At 56.6% G+C, this 16,743-nt stretch overlaps 3 protein-coding genes across 3 annotated transcripts in view; all 3 read left to right on the top strand.

The window, feature by feature from the left end:
• P884DRAFT_217305 (sulfate transporter family-domain-containing protein) overlaps window positions 1-2,307 on the top strand; it is a 3,833-nt gene extending 1,526 nt beyond the window's left edge. Inside the window, exons 4-5 of the mRNA XM_069439346.1 lie at window positions 44-590; window positions 648-2,307. Of these exons, the coding sequence (XP_069300450.1) occupies window positions 44-590; window positions 648-2,281 (2,181 nt within the window). The 3' untranslated portion in view covers window positions 2,282-2,307. The remainder of the gene's footprint in view (window positions 1-43; window positions 591-647) is intronic.
• Window positions 2,308-2,934: 627 nt separating this feature from the next.
• On the top strand, window positions 2,935-4,260 carry P884DRAFT_275047 (serine-threonine protein kinase 19-domain-containing protein; the record flags this gene model as incomplete). Its single annotated transcript, XM_069442798.1, has 1 exon — window positions 2,935-4,260. The coding sequence occupies one exon, from the start codon at window positions 2,935-2,937 to the stop codon at window positions 4,258-4,260; it is 1,326 nt and encodes a 441-aa protein (XP_069300449.1).
• A 4,446-nt stretch (window positions 4,261-8,706) lies between these two features.
• On the top strand, window positions 8,707-11,801 carry P884DRAFT_296958 (kinesin motor domain-containing protein; the record flags this gene model as incomplete). The annotated part of the gene is made up of 2 exons (XM_069444461.1): window positions 8,707-9,481; window positions 9,535-11,801. 2 exons carry the CDS (start codon window positions 8,707-8,709, stop codon window positions 11,799-11,801), a joined length of 3,042 nt encoding a protein of 1,013 aa, XP_069300448.1.
• Between the last annotated feature and the right edge of the window lie 4,942 nt (window positions 11,802-16,743).

Here is a 16,743-nt window from a genome sequence, read left to right as displayed (position 1 = left end):
CCTCCCCCCTTGCATACACCCGGCATCGTCTCACATCAGGCAGATCGAAGTCGTGCCCTTTTTTCACAACATGGCTGGCACCATCACCGAGATAGTCGGGCAAGAGAATCCAGACGCTGTTATTGCAACGACTATTACATCATACGCGCTAAGCTCGATGCTTACTGGCGCTGTGTTTTACCTGATGGGGAAGTTCAAGTTTGGCTACCTCGTCGGCTTCATCCCTCGGCACATCCTGATCGGCTGCATCGGAGGAGTTGGGTGGTTCCTGATTGCTACGGGATTTGAAGTAACAGCGAGGATGGACGGGAAGTTCAGCTATAACCTGGACACACTCAAACGGCTCATGCAGCCCGACACCGTTCCCCTGTGGATCACCCCCCTTACCCTGGCCGTGATCTTATTCTACGGGCAGTCCAGGATCACGTCCAAATTTTTCCTCCCGCTCTACATTCTCATGATACCCGCGGTCTTCTACGCGGTGACCGGTGCTCTGAACCTGCTGAATCCGGACACCCTCCGGGACGCCGGCTGGATATTCGAAGGCCCGCCCGCAGGGGAACCTTGGTGGTATTTCTACACGCTATACAGTAAATTCTCCCCACATTTGCGCGTCCAAACCGGCCCATAGCTAACGAGTAGTGCAGAACTGAACCTGGTCCACTGGGGGGCTATTGCACAGTGCATCCCGGCAATGTTCGCCTTGACCTTCTTTGGCGTGCTCCACGTTCCTATCAATGTCCCGGCCTTAGCTCTGAACACGGGCGAGGATCATGCCAACCTCGACCACGAGCTCAAGCTGCACGGGTACTCGAACTTTCTCTCTGGCGCGGCAGGTAGCATCCAGAACTACCTCGTCTATTCCAACAGTCTATTCTTCATGCGCTCCGGTGGTAACACCCGCCTGGCCGGGTTCGAGCTAGCATTGTTCACCTTCTTGGTCATGCTAATCGGCCCCTCGCTGATCGGCTACATCCCCGTCATGATGGTCGGCGTGCTCATCTTTGACCTTGGTTTTGAGCTTCTTCTCGAGGCCGTGTGGCAACCGAGGAAGAAGCTAAAGCCGGTCGAATATTTTACCGTCCTGGTGATTGTTTTAGTCATGGGAACTTATGACTTCGTGGTCGGCATCGGCGTGGGAATCCTACTCGCGTTCATGTCCCTAACGTTCCAGACATCAAGGGTGTCCGCCGTCAGAGCGAGCTACTCGGGCGACATTGTTGGGTCAACGGTGAGAAGGAACCCGACTCAACAACACTACCTGCGGCAGGTCGGCCGCCAGATCAACATCATCAAGCTTTCGGGCTACCTATTCTTCGGCACCATTGTCGGCGTGGAGGATAGGATTCGCGCCCTCATTTCCGACGAAGAGTTCAAGAGATGCCCCATCAGGTTCTTGGTATTGGACCTTTGGCTGGTGACTGGTGTCGATTACTCCGCCGCCGAGGTCTTTAACACCATCAGCCGCCTGCTAGATAGCAAGGGTATCGAACTCGTTATCAGCGGCGTGGACCCGGAGCACGGCCTAGGCCGTAACCTGAGGGCTGTCGGGCTCGGCGAAGACGGTGTCGAGGTCAAGCTCCTCCCCGAACTGAACTCGGCGCTCGAGTACTGCGAGAACGAACTTCTCAAAACCCTCTTCGTCAACCAAGAAGACTCGGACAGCACGCTCACGACTTCGACGGCGAACCTCGACGTGCCGAACCAGCCATGCGCCCTCGCATCATCGGCCGTCATGCTAGGCTCGTCCCCGCGGCGCGACCATCTCCGCGAGGCCGCCCGCAACTCGCTCGGGCAGGTTAAAGCGAAAAGACCGACGCGCTGGCAGAGCTTCAAGGAGCCGCTCCGGCTGATGCTGCAGATCTTCCGCGACGTAAGCGACAAGAACGAAGACTTTTGGTTTCGGGCGGTGCGCTACTTCAAGCGCGCCCATTATGCGACCGGCACGGTCCTCTTCCGCCGCGGCGAGCGCGCCGAGGCCTTCTACCTCATCGAGTCTGGAATCCTGAGGGCCGAATACGATCTGCCGCAGGGGTGGTTGTTTGAGAGCATCGTAGCGGGGACCACGTGCGGGGAGTTACCTTTCTTCTCCGAGACGAATCGCACGGCGACGTGCGTCGTCGAGAGGGAGGCGGTTGTGTGGGTAATGGACCGGGAGAGCTGGGCGCGGCTGCAAAAGGAGGAGCCGGATGTTGCACAGGAACTGCTGCGGATCTCGCTCAAGCTGACGAGCGAGCGCATGTCGGTTATTACGAGTTATACGCTAACTATGGCTGGATAGTGCGTGGAAAAAAAGCATGACCTGGGTGGTTTTTTTTTTTTTTTTTTTTTTTTTTTTTTTTTTTTTTTTTTTGCTTCGAGCGAACATTGGGAAGGAAAAAGTTGTTGGTCGAAGGAAGTCTTTTGACAACTAGAGTGCGACTAGTGTTCATATAACATGTTTACTGATTAGTGAGCTGCAAGTAGAGCCGATGCATGGGGCCGTACGGTTTTTCCAGCGCTGATCTAGAGATCAATAAGGTCCTCTCTTGTTGTTGTCTCGAAGCCAGCAGCGCTGTCAACATGTGAAAGGGTTAGGGTTGTACATACATACGCACATGAGCACATACCGTGGAAGTTCCCGTACAGTATGGAGTACGGAATACTCCGTACACATCTTACTCTCTCCTTCCACGTTTGGCAACCCGTGGCAAGTTTTTTCAGAATGACATCCCGGAAGTTATGGCCGTGTAACGCCCGCTTAGTTATTGGTACCTGCATAAATCAGATCGAACAGCGCCCCGCTGGCCGTGCCGCGCCCTGCCACTGATGGAGGGCGGTGCAAGACAATGTCTCTCTATTGAATACCCGCCGCGGAGAGCCTCGCCTGTGAAATCATTTCGCCGGCGTTCCAACTGCCAAAAATAACAACACGGTGAACCTCCTACCGCCATCATGACCCTCCACTCCGTCCTCGGCATTCCCCGCGTCAAGAAGCGCTCATCCTCGTCTGCAACGAAGCGCTCTTCATCGTCTGCAACCCCGACATGGACGGCCTCGTTGGCCCGGACAAAACCTGGCACCGGCGCCACCAGGACCAGTTCCAACAAGGCTGTTCAGCCCAGAGACGATTCAAGTGACCGATACCACCAAAGACTGCCCAATCTCGGCCCCGCTTCCCTTCCCGTCCCATTACCATCTCTCCCGACCTCTGGAGGAACGGCGTCGGCGTCGGCGTCGGCGCCAAACCCAATCGAGATCCACGAGCACATCCTCGCCACCATGTTCTCCCCGCTTCCCGGGAACGGCACCGGCAAGGGACTCGGCTCGGCACGGATCGCCGCCGTCCTACAGTTCCGTGCCGCCGTGCCCCGCGTCGTCTCGGTACCCCACCTGCTCCAGGCGCTGCTATCTTGCTCCTCTTCCTCCTCCTCCTCCTCACCGGCGGCGGCGGAGCGCGCGATCGCCGCTACGGTGCGCCGCGGCGAGGGCCGGCGCGTGCGCATCCCGACCCTGGCCGGCGGTGCCGCCGGCTCCGAGCTGTTCGTGCGGGCCGCCGAGCTGGAGGCGCTCGTCGGCCGGTGCGCGGCCCTCCGCGAGGACCGCGTCGGCGAGCGGTTCCTCGCCTGGCTGGGGCTGAACCCCGGGCGGGAGAGGCTGGTCGAGGAGGAGGGCGGGCTCGGGAGGAGGGAGGTGGACGCGCTGGTCAAGGCCGGGTTTCTGACGGCGGTGAACGGTCACGGGGCCTGCGGTGGCGGTTCTGCCACGGGCGGGGCCGCGCTACGGGCGAGGCCGGAGGCGAGGTACAACACGGTCAGCCTCGAGACGGTGGCGCGGGCGGCCGCTGGGTCGGCTGCCGCGGTCGGCGGGGAAGGGGTGCTGCATGCGGCTGGCGGCACCGGGGCGAGGAGCTTGGGGCCGGCGGCCGAGGAGCCGGCGGGCAGCGAGTTCAGCGTCGCGGTACCCGGGAGCGGGGTGTTCCTCAAGCTGGCGTCGGCCGCGCTGGAGCACCTGGCGGACCTGCTGAGGAAGACGCCGTACCGGGAGATGTCCGAGTCGGACCTGCGCGAGAAGTGGGACGGCGGCGTCGTGGGCGACAGCGACATCGCCCAGGCCAAGAAGTCGAGGGGCGAGTTTGCGGGTGTCATGCCGGGCCGGACCAAGAAGTGGAAGGAGTTTCACGGCTTGGCGTTCGACTGGGTGCTGCGCGAGGCCGTCGGTGCCGGCGTGGTCGAGGTCTTCGAAACGCAGTCCGTCGGCCGCGGCGTGCGTCTGGTTTGAACAGCTCAGGGTGAATATCACGTTGCCGAGCGGTACAACAAGCAGACTTGAGTTTCCTCGAGAGGCGGCTCGAGTGGTGGCACACCTAGCCCGGGGACCCTGAGCGTTCCTGGCGCCGACCAGCCATCTACTCCAGACGTCAGAGGGCAGCTTCCCGGGCCTTCCGGTGAGAGGAGCGCTCATTCAGCTCGCCTTAGTAGCCATGCTGAGGCTTCAGTTGTCTGAACTAGTATGCAACTCAAACCAAGCCCCGCCCCCCTCTCCTCACAACCAAAACTCCTGGGCGCAGCGTTTGGTTCTCCTCCCACCCGGCCGACGGTAATGCGTTGGTGCCCGGGGAATTCTCAAGATGAATATGTGCCCGGAGTCTATGCGATCCGCTGCCGCATCAAAAGTTTCAGGGAGGGATGGTGGCAGCTTTGTGCCCTGAAACAGGGGTCCAGCAAATGGCTGTTCCCATGACGATTGCCATGGTTTACATCAAACACGCAGGAAGGCTCTATCACAGCTTTCGGGGACTATCATCTTCACCAGGCTATAGATAACTCTCCAGACACGATGCATGGCCTGTCTTCGAAGGCTTTACTCTCAACCGCCAGTGGCTATTCAGGAAGGGTGGGGATGAACGCAGCAGAAGCAACCATCCTTTTTTCTACATAACGAATGAGCACCACAGAAATGTGTGTAACTTATGGTATCGGAATGTACCAACATACTGATAGTTCGGCTGATCTTCTCTCTCGCTGCTCGAATGATTGGCCGATCATGATCGTTCTCAGTAGAAACTCTGGTTTCTGTGAGAGTTGATCCTATCAACTTCTCTAGGATCTTAGCGAACACAACACTCTCGTTCTCATGGGAATCACCATCGGGCCGCAAGATCGCGGCTGAAACAGCGCGCGACTCGCGGGAAACCAGACACCGGCTTTGATTCGGGCGGAAAATGGGCAGCTTGACTCGGGTAACTCTGAAACCTGTTACACCGCATAGTGTGTGGGCATTGTGGTTAAGATAGTCCGGGTCTGCCCCATAAGCCTCCCTATATCAGCCCGACCATACACTACTCTGTAGTGAATGTGTCTTAATGAACTTGTCATATAGTTAAAGTAATCCGTATTTTCTTGGCGTAGACGTACTTGCCGCCTGTACGTCCAAGCATGTAAGGGGGGGATCCGGATTACATAGGAGGATAGCCGTTGACGTTCTCCTCCGTTCGCCGCTGATCTCCGCAGCACACCCACGTTAATCGATGGTTAAACTGCGGGGCCAAGTTAACTGTTTCGGCGGGTGGCCGATGTCTGAGAGCCTGTCCTGGCCAAACCAGGCCCGAGGCTCTGGGTTTCTTTTTCTTTTTCTTTTTTTTTTTATTTCCGATCTCTAACTACGCCTTTGGCGGGCGGTTGACGGCTAAAATTGAAACCGGAAAACAAGAGAACGAAATAGTTATAGAAACCGTTTTCATGCCGAGAGCCCCGCTGTCGAAGTGCTGGCATCTGCAAATGGGCGGCCTGAAACGGTGCGAGTATGTGTACGTGGTTCGCCTCCATTTCAAGATGACTCGACGGATGCGCAGCAACGTATGTACGGATGTACGGAATACAAGAATGGCATATGGAATTTTTTTCTGGTTACCATTGTCTTCGTGATCGCTGGGTTACATTTAGATTCTCAACTGCTGCGTAACCAAGGTACGCAGTATGCGTGACGGAACTGGAAGCAACGCTGCAGCAGCGGTCGCCTTGCATCAAGCAGTGGGGAGCTCCCACGCCTGTCGAAAACGCACGGTCATCCGTTGTAAGCGCCAACGATGCTGCGGATGTCTACGGATTTCCTTTATTTTTTTTTTGTTCCATAGCTGAATGTTTTGTTTTTTGTTTGTCTCTTATTTCAACCCTTGCTTTTCTCTCTCTCTCTCTCTCTCTCTCTCTCTCTCTCTCTCTGAGCGACGCCCCTCTTAACTTCTCCGTATTTGCGGTCCTCCGATTTTAGCCTTTGGCCGGTTTGCTGGATGTTGTTTCTCGAAGCGGAGGAACTTGGGCCGCTTTCCGGTCCATTTCCCCAGCAGCGTGTGGCTCCCCTGAATCTTGAGGGCCGGCTTCAGGCCGGCATCGCCAAGGACCGATCTTGTGGAGTGATCTTTGAGGTCTTCCGCTACAGAGTAATCACAAGGGTCCTCCACAGGACCCGGGTGACCCCTCCTCTTGGTTGAGGGGCGCAAGAGGCCCGACGTGCGAGGAGCTGGCCCGCGTTTTGCAGGGACGCGACACTGAGAATGAGTTCTTTCCCTTTCCAACTAACTTAGTTATTGTAGACGTACGCAGTCGGGTAGTTACCAACGGCAAAACCCCACGCTTCCACAAGTCCCTGATAGGGCACGGAGTAGCGTGGGCAGCTATCCTACCCATGCACAAGTTGATCTGGTATGCCGGCCAATGTGATGTTGGAATCAATGCGACTCATGGGGTGTGATGTGACGGGGCGCGCAGAGTTGATCCTCGGCGCTGTCTGCGGGCCTGGTTGGTGTCGAGTTGCAAACCCCCCGGTCCTGCAGGGCCGGCAACTTCAGTACGGGTGGCAGGCATCCTCGCCGAACCATTGCCGCGAGAACCGGATGGCCATGAATTCATTTCTTTAGATTCTGGCTGTGGCCCTGGTAAAGAGCCATCGACTAAATATGTTCTGTCAATCTCTGAGTACATCAGAGCGAGACGGGTGCGAGAGCATAAATAATACTCACTCTGTTTGGTTCCTACGGAATAATTGTCGAATCATGGACGATTTTTCTTTTTTCTGTTGTGCCTGTCAGATGCCCCTGGTTCATCCGCACCTCTCCAACCACACGCTCGGTCCAGAAACGGCCTAATCCGCCTGGGGTTGCGCTGCAGGGGTCCGCAGGGACCCGATGGTGGTTCCCTCGAAATTGCTCCTCAAGAAAACCGGGGCCAATTACCCGGCTCGGTTGGATCGTGCCAGAATGCCTAGTGTACGGTCAGGGGAATTTTTTGGACGAGGAAAACAAGGGGCTGCTCAAGAGACTAGGAGACCCTAGGAGACTGGGAGACTGGAAAAAGGAAAAGATCTGCTCACTCGGTCTTCCCCTTCGTTACTGCGTAGCCTCCCGTCGTCTCTTAGCAACCACTGGGTGGTGAGAGGGCATTCACGACGAGGTGATAGCGACAAACCGCGCGCGGCATTCACATTCGTTTCGCGACCGGAGCATAACTACTCTGAGTAAAAAGAGACTACGGATAACGAAAGACAAACTGATCGCCTGGAGCATTTCCCTCCAGCGGCGAACGACGCTCATTTCTCGAGGTACTTTCGTACTCGACTCTCGCCTCTCGCCTCTCGGGAATACACCTCCCATCATCGGGTTTGCCAGTCGCTCTTTTGCCCTCCCAGGAACCACCAGCCTAGCGAGCTCTCCGACGGCTGCCGCGACGACAAGAACAGCGTCTTGCAACTCGGCCATTCAATCGCTTCTACGAACAACTAACTCCGGTAGTTAACTACCAAGTGCAGATTAAGCTCGGTCCCTGCGGCCGCTTGTCTAAGATCTCAAGCGCCAGGGCCGGACCTTGCGCTGGCTCGAGCACCCGTTCATCTTCTCTCCACGCGAACCTCGTCCCATCTTTTCACGCATTCCTTTCCTTGCCTGTGGCTCAACTTTGCCCTTCACCTGGGCACTCCTCGGTCCTCAGTTGGGCACTATATCAAGCCTCAAGTCTCCGTCATTTTCGGGTCCCCCACAGGGAAGGACGCGAACAAAACCGGAGCGTGTTCACCAACCCCCACTCGTTTTAGCATAGCACTCTGACCGCCTCCACACCTGGGTTGCGCCCCCAGTTCGAACGTCTTGCAACAGCGCATCTTCCGACATCTGCGGGCGGCATCATATTGCAGCTCATCATCGTCACACCATACTACGAGCGGGGTGAGCCTGCAGCAGCAGTTGCTTTCTTGCTGTCTGCTGTCTGCACACCACGCTGGTTGCTTACCTTTTAGTAACGGACCGACCACCTCCACTCTATCGGGTTGCACCACCTGCTCTCTCCCAAACAACTCGGGGTTAGGCATCGACGTGGAGCAACCCAAGAACCAGAGGCAGTATTTGCCTCACACACTCGCCCAGTCGAACAACGGAAACGAGGAGAAGTTTCAAAGAATTCTGGCACGGCCGGTGCGCCGTATGTCTTGGTTTTTGATTCGTCGCCGATATTTATCGCTTCGTTTCGCTCTCCGAAACCCGTATATCCGGGCGGACCGGTCCCGACTTGAATCGCTGGAAGACAAGTCACGGGTCGATTCCATCCTCGGCACAAATGCGATGTTGACGGACCCCGCCGAACCGAAACCTTTGTTGTAGCGCAACTGCCATCCGTCGGAAGCCCTCGTGTCGCCCTTCCCAACAAGGCCAGAGGACTGTCGAAATCGGGTTATATAGAAATGTCCACCGCTCTGCCGAGGCCGTCGAGGCCGTCAAATGGCCCGCCCACGATAGCGCTCCCGGCTCTGCCCGTGAACAAGACGAGGAAAAACACCGGAAACCTGGCGGCTCCTTCAAGCAAGTCTACGCCCACGACCCCCAAATCATCCGGTCTTCGAGCCCCGTCAACAGGTCTCCTTCCTCCTGTCTCGCCCAACCCGGCCGGGTCCCTTCCTCAGCCCAGGTCGGCATCGGGCGTTAACTCAGCAGGGAAGACGATAAGGAAAACAGTCAGCATCAACTCATTCCCCCAGCCACCGCGAGGAGACAGTCGGATATCCAGCCTGCCACCCAGCCCACTGTCTACCAGCGCACCTTCGCGAAAATCGCGAACGCCCACGACGTCGACCCCCCAGCTATCCAGTGCGACCCCTAGCTTCCTCAACGGCACCGGCGAGGGAAAGTCAATATCCCGACAAGCTTCCACCAGGAATTCAGATGGCCTTACCAGCGTGGCCTCTCCGCCGCAAAGCCGCAGCTCCTCCGCCCAGGATTCCTACTCCACCTCGGCAACCCAGTATGACGACGTCAACGACACAGCACCGCCAAAATCGGATTCTGCCGTGAGCGGAAAGCGTGCGTCAAAAGCAGACGGCAAGGGGAACGTCATCGTCAGTGTCAGGGTGCGACCGGATCTCAGCGGCCAAGACAACCCGCCGAATCCGGACTGGGTGATCGACGGGAGGAAGTCATTGATTGCGTACAGAGGGAAAGAAGGGGGAGACTACTACTACGGTACGGATCTCGAGAAGCAGCTCCCTTGAGCTCCGCTAACCCCATCGTCGCAGATAACGTCTTTGCAACGCACGATGACAACTACAGAGTCTACGACAACATCGCGAAGCGCTTGGTACGAAGGGTCATGGAGGGTTATCACGGGACCGTCTTTGCCTATGGAATGACCGGCACGGGTAAAACATTTTCGATGCAGGGCACTGCATCCTCACCGGGTGTGATCCCTCTCGCGATCACCGATATCTTCTCGTACATCCGCGAGACGCCGTCCAGGGAGTTCTTGCTCCGAGTCAGCTACTTGGAGATCTACAACGAGAAGATCCACGATTTGCTGAGTATGCCCACCGGCAATAATCCCGGTGCACAGCAAGAGGAGATCAAGCTTCGGGAGGATAGCAAGCGGGGGGTCTATGCGACGCCGTTGAAAGAGGAAATCGTCCAGAGCCCGACGCAGCTCCTCCGTGTCATTGCCCGCGGGGACCAGGCTCGCCGCACCGCAAGCACACAGTTCAACGCCAGGAGCTCCCGAAGTCACGCGGTCGTGCAGATCGTCGTAGAAAGCAGGGAACGGATTCCCACCTCTGGGGACAACAAACGGCAGGGCCTCTTGCCCGGCGGTGTTCGCGTATCGACACTGAGTCTGATTGACTTGGCTGGGTCTGAGAAGGCCGCCGAGTCAAAGGAACGTCGGCAGGAAGGCTCACATATCAACAAGAGCTTGCTCACCCTCGGCACGGTGATCGCAAAGCTCTCCGAGCAGAAGGAAGGCAAAGGGGGCGACAAGGATGCCAAACACTTGCCCTATCGTGACAGCAAGCTCACCCGGTTGCTGCAAGGAGCCCTGTCAGGAAATTCGCTCGTCAGCATCCTCTGCACCATTTCCATAGGTTCGGGCGTGGGCCCCGCCGCGTCGGCCACGAATATCAACGAGACCCTCAACACACTCAAGTTTGCTTCTCGAGCCAAAAACAGCATCGTCAGCCATGCCAAGCGCGCCGAGGAGGCTCTGGGCGTCGGTGGTGATGGGAATGCCCGGGTCCTGCTCGAGCGGTACCGCATGGAAATCATGGAGCTGAGGAAGGAGCTGGAAAACCAGGCAAAGGCCAACAGCAAGAAGGAACTTGATGAGGAGAGGGCGCGCGATGCGGAGGAGGAGCGGGCTCGTGAGAGAGAAGCGGAGCTACGCCACGAGGAGCAGATGTTGGAGATGCAACTGGCCCGCACGGCTCTGAAGGAGAGGATAGACCACCTCAACAGGCTCATCCTCAGTTCCAAGTCGATCGGGGTCAACGCGAGCGGGTCTTACAGCGCCCTCGGCATCCATCACCGCTACTCGCAAGGGTCGATCCGGTCGTCGATGGCCACGTCGAATGGGACCAAGTTGGGGCTCGAAAGGACCGAGTCCATGACCTCCAGCGCCTCCACGATCGGCCGGAAATCGGCAAGCCATCGCTCATCTGGCGGCCCGGAACCACCCGCCTTGGACGACGAAGACAGCATGGGCGAGTACGGGGACGGGATGGCATCGCTCGCATCGCAGAACCGTGCGCTCCAGGCAGATCTCGCCGACAAGAACCGATACATCCAGACACTAGAGAAACGGCTCCTTCAGGCCCGGCGCGCGAGCTCGTCGCGTGCCTCGATCGGCTTGTCGAGCAAGGGCATCATGGTCGGCGAGGACCACAGCGTGGCGGCGCTCATCAAAGAAAAGGACGCCGAAATCGCTGAGCTTCGCGCCCGGCTCGACGACAAGGACCGAATGCTCGCCGCCCTGCGGAGCGCCGCGCGATGCCGCGATAACGCCGACCGCGTCGAGTCGCGGGTCGAGTCGCGTTCCGAAGTCCGCACCTCGCAGATCCTCGACAGCAACCCGGGGCCAGCACCCATCGGCAGCCCCCCGGCCGCGCCACCCTCCCTCCTCCGTCAAGTGTCCCATCTCCGCAAGCGCACCAAGAGCGTCGACGAGATGAGCAGGATGCTCGACGAGATGATTCAGGATCGCGTCGAGAGCGGCCACCTCATCCGCGGCGCGCGGGGGAGTGTCCGGATCGCCCCTGCTGTCGCCTCGTCGCCGCTCGATAAGCCGCCGGCCATCGCCGGGCGGAGCGGCAGCGGTAGCAGTGGTGACAGCGGAAAGGTGGCGTTGTCGCCGTCGACCTCGTTCGGGCCGCCTCCTTCGCTGCCTCCCTCGGGCCCGCCGCCCCCGTCTCCGCAGGCGGCTCCCGTCTCTCGGCCGCCGATCCAGCTGCAGCTCCTTTCAAGGCAGAGGTCGTCGTTCGCGGCGTCTGAGCCGCAGAAGTCGCTCGCGTTGGAAGTATGAGGAAAGGGACCGGGCTGTTCCTGTTTGCTTTGGTTTTGCTTTGGTTTTGCCTTTTTGACTCTTCGGCCTCCGACCTGGCCGCTGGGATTTCCCCCGAATTGAGTACCGCGACGGGCCGGCCGGTCATATTATCTCGATTTCTTTCTCGAGGTCAAAGGTACCCATCCGATTCGTCACGTTGGCGTTTGGTGGAATATGGTGGTTCTACTTACCTACTTTGTTCATTTTGTTGGTTAGGCCGATTCGTTGATTGATCGGCATTTTCTCTTTTATTATACCCGACTTTTCTCCTTTTCTTTCTTCCTTTCTGATCCGTCATTTCTCCTTTCTCTCCTTGATTGTGACCTTTTTTTTTTCTAGGTTCGTTCTGTTCTTTCTCATTCTTCTTTCACCAACCCTATCTTGGGTTTGTTTCTTTGTGCCGGAAAAGGTCTTGGGAACCGTGGCGCTTGTTTTGCCTGCCTCATTTTATGGAGCTGGGGGGGGTTCTGTTGGGCAGGCAGTGTAACTTTTGTACTATCATCAGTAATGTGTTTAGAAAAGAGGGAGCAGGCAAGTGGCGGGCGAGGGAACGGAACGACCCCATCATGAAGTGGACGAAGCAAGATGGGCGGCTTGGGTTGGTTGAATCCGACGAGTGATCAAGCAAGCAAAGCAAGGAAGAAAATGGATTCATGGAATCTTGATCCGAGTGTCGTCATTGTGATGTCGGTGTTCGTGATGTGTTGCGCGCTTGTCTCTGGTGCTGGTGGAGGGGTTGTCTTGGTTCGCGCTCGCCCGCTACGAGTTAACGAGTTAAGAGACATGATTGTGAGACAAGGGAAGAGGAGCGAAGGTGGACGAGGCCTTCGGCATTTTACCTGATTTTTTTGTGCAATACCGACCCCCGTAGGGAATTTGCCGTACTCATGACCGCACGAGTCAATAGCAAACGGGCCGCTCTGCTGCTATTGGAGGGGTACCAAGTCCAACGGTGGTCAGCACGAACCAAGTTCCCTCCCGTGAGAGCCCCAAGACTGTTAACATATTTTAGCAACTTGTCAGCCAATGGGCGGGCCACCTCGGGGCTACGGGGACGATGTGAGTCCCGCCTTGTCTTGCTTGTTCTCGGCCGGGATCTGGGCGTTTGCATTGCCCCATAGCGTTTTGTTTTGCTTTCCTTGGGAGCTCAGGGTGTTGTTGTGCATCGGAACGGGAGAATCGGCGGCGCGCGAGAAAGCATGAAGACGGCCGAGTCAGCGGGAGGGGAAGATCCCTGGAAGGAAAGGGACGGAACGTTCGTGCAAGCTAGTAATGATGGAGTTTCACGCGTTGTGAGACTACCTGATTCTTTCTCCTCGGATGGAGACTCGTCCTGTCTGCGTGCCCTGTCTGGATCAGGGGAGGTCTCACCAGACACACGCGACCGCTAACACGATCACTACGCTGTGTGCTACGGAGGCCAAGTCTAGTGACGGCCGAGCACTGAGGGCATATCAAAGGTAACTGCTACCAATCGCAGAGTACATAGAGCAGAGAGAGGGACGACGGCCGTTATGACTGGTTTGTTGTTTCGGGAATATGCTGGTGCCATCTGATGATATTTTGCTCTTCCAGTGGGTACCCGGGTACCCGGAGCGATCGCGGGTCGGAATCTTGCATACAAAAATCATCTTGCATTGCCATCGCATCTTAGTGAAGTCTCCAGATTGTCACATACCTCTCCGTACGGTATGGACGCTGCATAGCGGCGGCGGGCCGATGTGGTCAGAGCGCCGTGCCAGCTTTGAGATCAGCAACGCACAGCGCAGGCCCGCTCCCGCCTTGTTTGGGGAGATGGAGGTGTTGAAGAAGACATTGCTCGAGGAGATTGGTTTTTTTTTTTTTTTTTTTTGGGGGGGGGGGGGGGGGGTGCGGGCGCGCGGAGGCAGGAGTGAGCCGGGAGCGGTAGCGCTCTACGTTCTGACGCCTCAGAAACCTTATTTTTGACCTTTAGTTCTGTTATGCTTTCCGGCTGGCAAGAGCAGGTTATCGAGGTACGCGGATCACTCGGTAGCAATGGTGGGTTGCCAGCCAGCTACTGAGCCACGGGTCGTCGGAAAGCTCCTTTGCTGTCTTCCAGTGCTCGGGACGCCACTGCAGCATGCCTCTCAGGAACTCTAGAAACATCGCCTTGTTCTTCCCCTCTTCACCTCGAGCCTCGTCCTCGGACGATTCGAGGTTATTGTTATATGGGATCTAAATCTCCGCTATCCTAAGACATGACGCGCAACTGTTAGGGAAAGAAAAAGGGATGGAGATATGGAGGACTCACCGTCCTCGATGAAAAACCGAGAGCCGCAAACACACTGGCGGAGAAGATCCAGGGCCGGTGAGCCACCATTCGTGCCATGTCCGCCAGGGGAGCGTGAGTTAGGTACGGATTACTTCCTGGTTATGGAATCTTAGCTATAAATCATGTGTTTTACGGAGCAGCCTTGAACGGGTCACCGATCTGCCCAGAAAACCATTGTCAGCACTGACCTGCAAGAGTCCAGCTCGGCCAAGGCAAGAGGCAGGAGGTAGAGGGTAGAAAAATGGAAGGAAGAACAGGCTGAACCATCCAGCCGCCGGTCCAGATACCTACAAGCTCCATCATGATATTGTCGGCTCTGGTTTCGACGATAGTCTTCAAGTTCAGTGTCACATGCTGATGATCCTTGAATCCGTCAGCATATCACCTCCTGCACCGCTAGCCAAAAGAATACCGACTGAAAGTCGCGAACGAACAAGCTACGCCGTAGAAGTAGACCCGAACCCCGGCTTCCCTACCTAGCATTAGGCAAGGACTCTGAGATAGTGTACGTACAATGTACATACATGTAAGGTACATATAGTGCTTTATCAACCCTCACCAAGTTACTAGGAGCGTATATAGTTCGGCCTTTTAAAGTCGTCGAAGTGCTCTTCCTCAGCCGTCACTTGCGGGTGAGGATATGCCGAAGACAACGGTTGGGAATTCACTCGGGAGCAGTAAGTCTCGAGGTACCAAAGCCCTCGCCTATTTCAACAATGAAGATCACCAGATAGGCAGTGGCCATCTTGGGCAGGCTTTTTCTTCGAGAAGCACAGACGAGGAACGCTTCTCGGAAGGCACGCTCGAGTGTCGTAATGCACGGACCGTGCCGCGCTCGATGCATCGTCAGGAAGGACCACGGTTCTGGCTGCTACACCTAATTAGGTTGCTAGAAGCCAGCCAGATTCGGCGATTGCGACTGTAATTGGAACTGGTTTCTCTTGCAAAGTGGCCACTAAGCGGTGGAGTACGGGTGTAACATGCAAAGCGCGAGTGGACAAACAGAGGCGTAAGGTAATATACTCTACCTCCTACTTGTGCGGAGTTCGTGCCACTTTTCCAAACACATTGCCAAGTTGCCCGTCTTGGCACGTAGGGTCGTGTAATCCGTGCTTGTACCGTACAGTACATCCATACATACCTTACTTACATACAGGACACCATGGCTTCCGTGATCGGTACAGTACTCTGGACACGTGCATGTACGGATAACTCCGCAGCGCCGGTTTTGTGTGGGGTCGAATGGCCAAGGGGAGATGGGAATTCCGACTGGAATGCAACAAATGCAAGCCATGCGGGATGTCACCAGCCTGCTGGATAAACCGGCAGCTCCCGGCTTTCCTGATTGGGTCGCCCCAGGACCCCTAAACCCACAGTTAGGCGTTTCAGAATCGACATGGGTGAGAAATGAGATTGTCTGCTGTCCCGCGCTCTTGCCTTCTTTGATGCCCACGTCTCGGCGAAATCGGGTCTCCTGTGCAGGAGAGGGTTTCTACGGAGTACCGCGTAGTGTATCCGTACTACGGAATATACAATCCGAGCAGATTGCTACAGAGTAGTTAGTGTTCCACAGTGTGTAGTTATTCCACGGAGAAAAAAAAATCCATCTCGTGCCACGTTATTCTCTCAGGAGAATGACCGGGTATCCGTCTTGAGCTGGATGGGTTTTTCCCGGTAGCTGAACAGCCGACGCGACAAAAACCGGGCAATCGCAAACGTGTGGGCGGCGCCTGCCAACTTCACCTCAACCATGCGTTTGAGCAATTCGTGGCCGTTTAACATTATCAAACGGGAAAAGATGCCCCGATCTGCCACCTTTCTTCCCTCGTCACCCCTCGCCAACGGTTCGGATGGGAAAGGGAATGAATGGGCAGTGGTGGCCATGGGCAAGCCCCGCCGTCCCTGCTCCAAGACCCCTGAGGAGTGAGAGTCGCATTTGATCGACACTCCGACCAGGCTCCGGCGATCTTTCCCATTCACCTCTGCAGTTCCTTCCATCGGCATCGACCATGGGCCTTCCTTTTCTTGCCTTCCCGCCGCCGAGGGCTCATCACTTGACCGGGCCTTGGCGTTTTTATTGGATTCCTGGACCCTATCTGCGCGCTTGTGGGTGTAAAAATCATCGCGACCCGGGGTTGCACACCTCCTATGTGGCCCGGCTCTCTTTTCGTGCCGTGAGATGTTGAGAGTGAAAGGGCCCGCAATTTTCATCCTCCCCCTTTAGTTAGCAAACAACCGCTATTGTCAGCCTCTCGTTACTTTGCATGACAGAGGGTCGTCCAGCAGCTATGGTGCGGCACGCATAGCCCGAGGTATGCCCTCAATTCTCTCTCGTCCCTCCGACCCTCGGCCATTCATCCCTCTTCTTTCTTCCCTTCGCGGGCCTGTCTCTTCAAGGTGATTGACAGAGCCTACTGCATATTTGGGCACAAGCTGTCCTGCCAGAGTGGAAATGATTCTCTCGAGGCTTGGAACCAACCCCTCGCGCCATTCACGTCATCGCCAGTTTGCCCTGTACGACCCCCGGCCGCTTACATTGTGCATACATGCATACAGACAAGGCCGCAACCTCCACAACATAACTGGGACCTACTGGCAGTGTGCATATACAACACGCAGCGTGGAGTG

This window comes from Thermothelomyces heterothallicus, assembly GCF_042370625.1.
Source record: "Thermothelomyces heterothallicus CBS 202.75 unplaced genomic scaffold P884_scaffold_3, whole genome shotgun sequence".
Taxonomy (NCBI): domain Eukaryota; kingdom Fungi; phylum Ascomycota; class Sordariomycetes; order Sordariales; family Chaetomiaceae; genus Thermothelomyces; species Thermothelomyces heterothallicus.
Note: the sequence above shows the minus strand (reverse complement) of the source record. Positions and strands in the feature narration are given on the sequence as shown.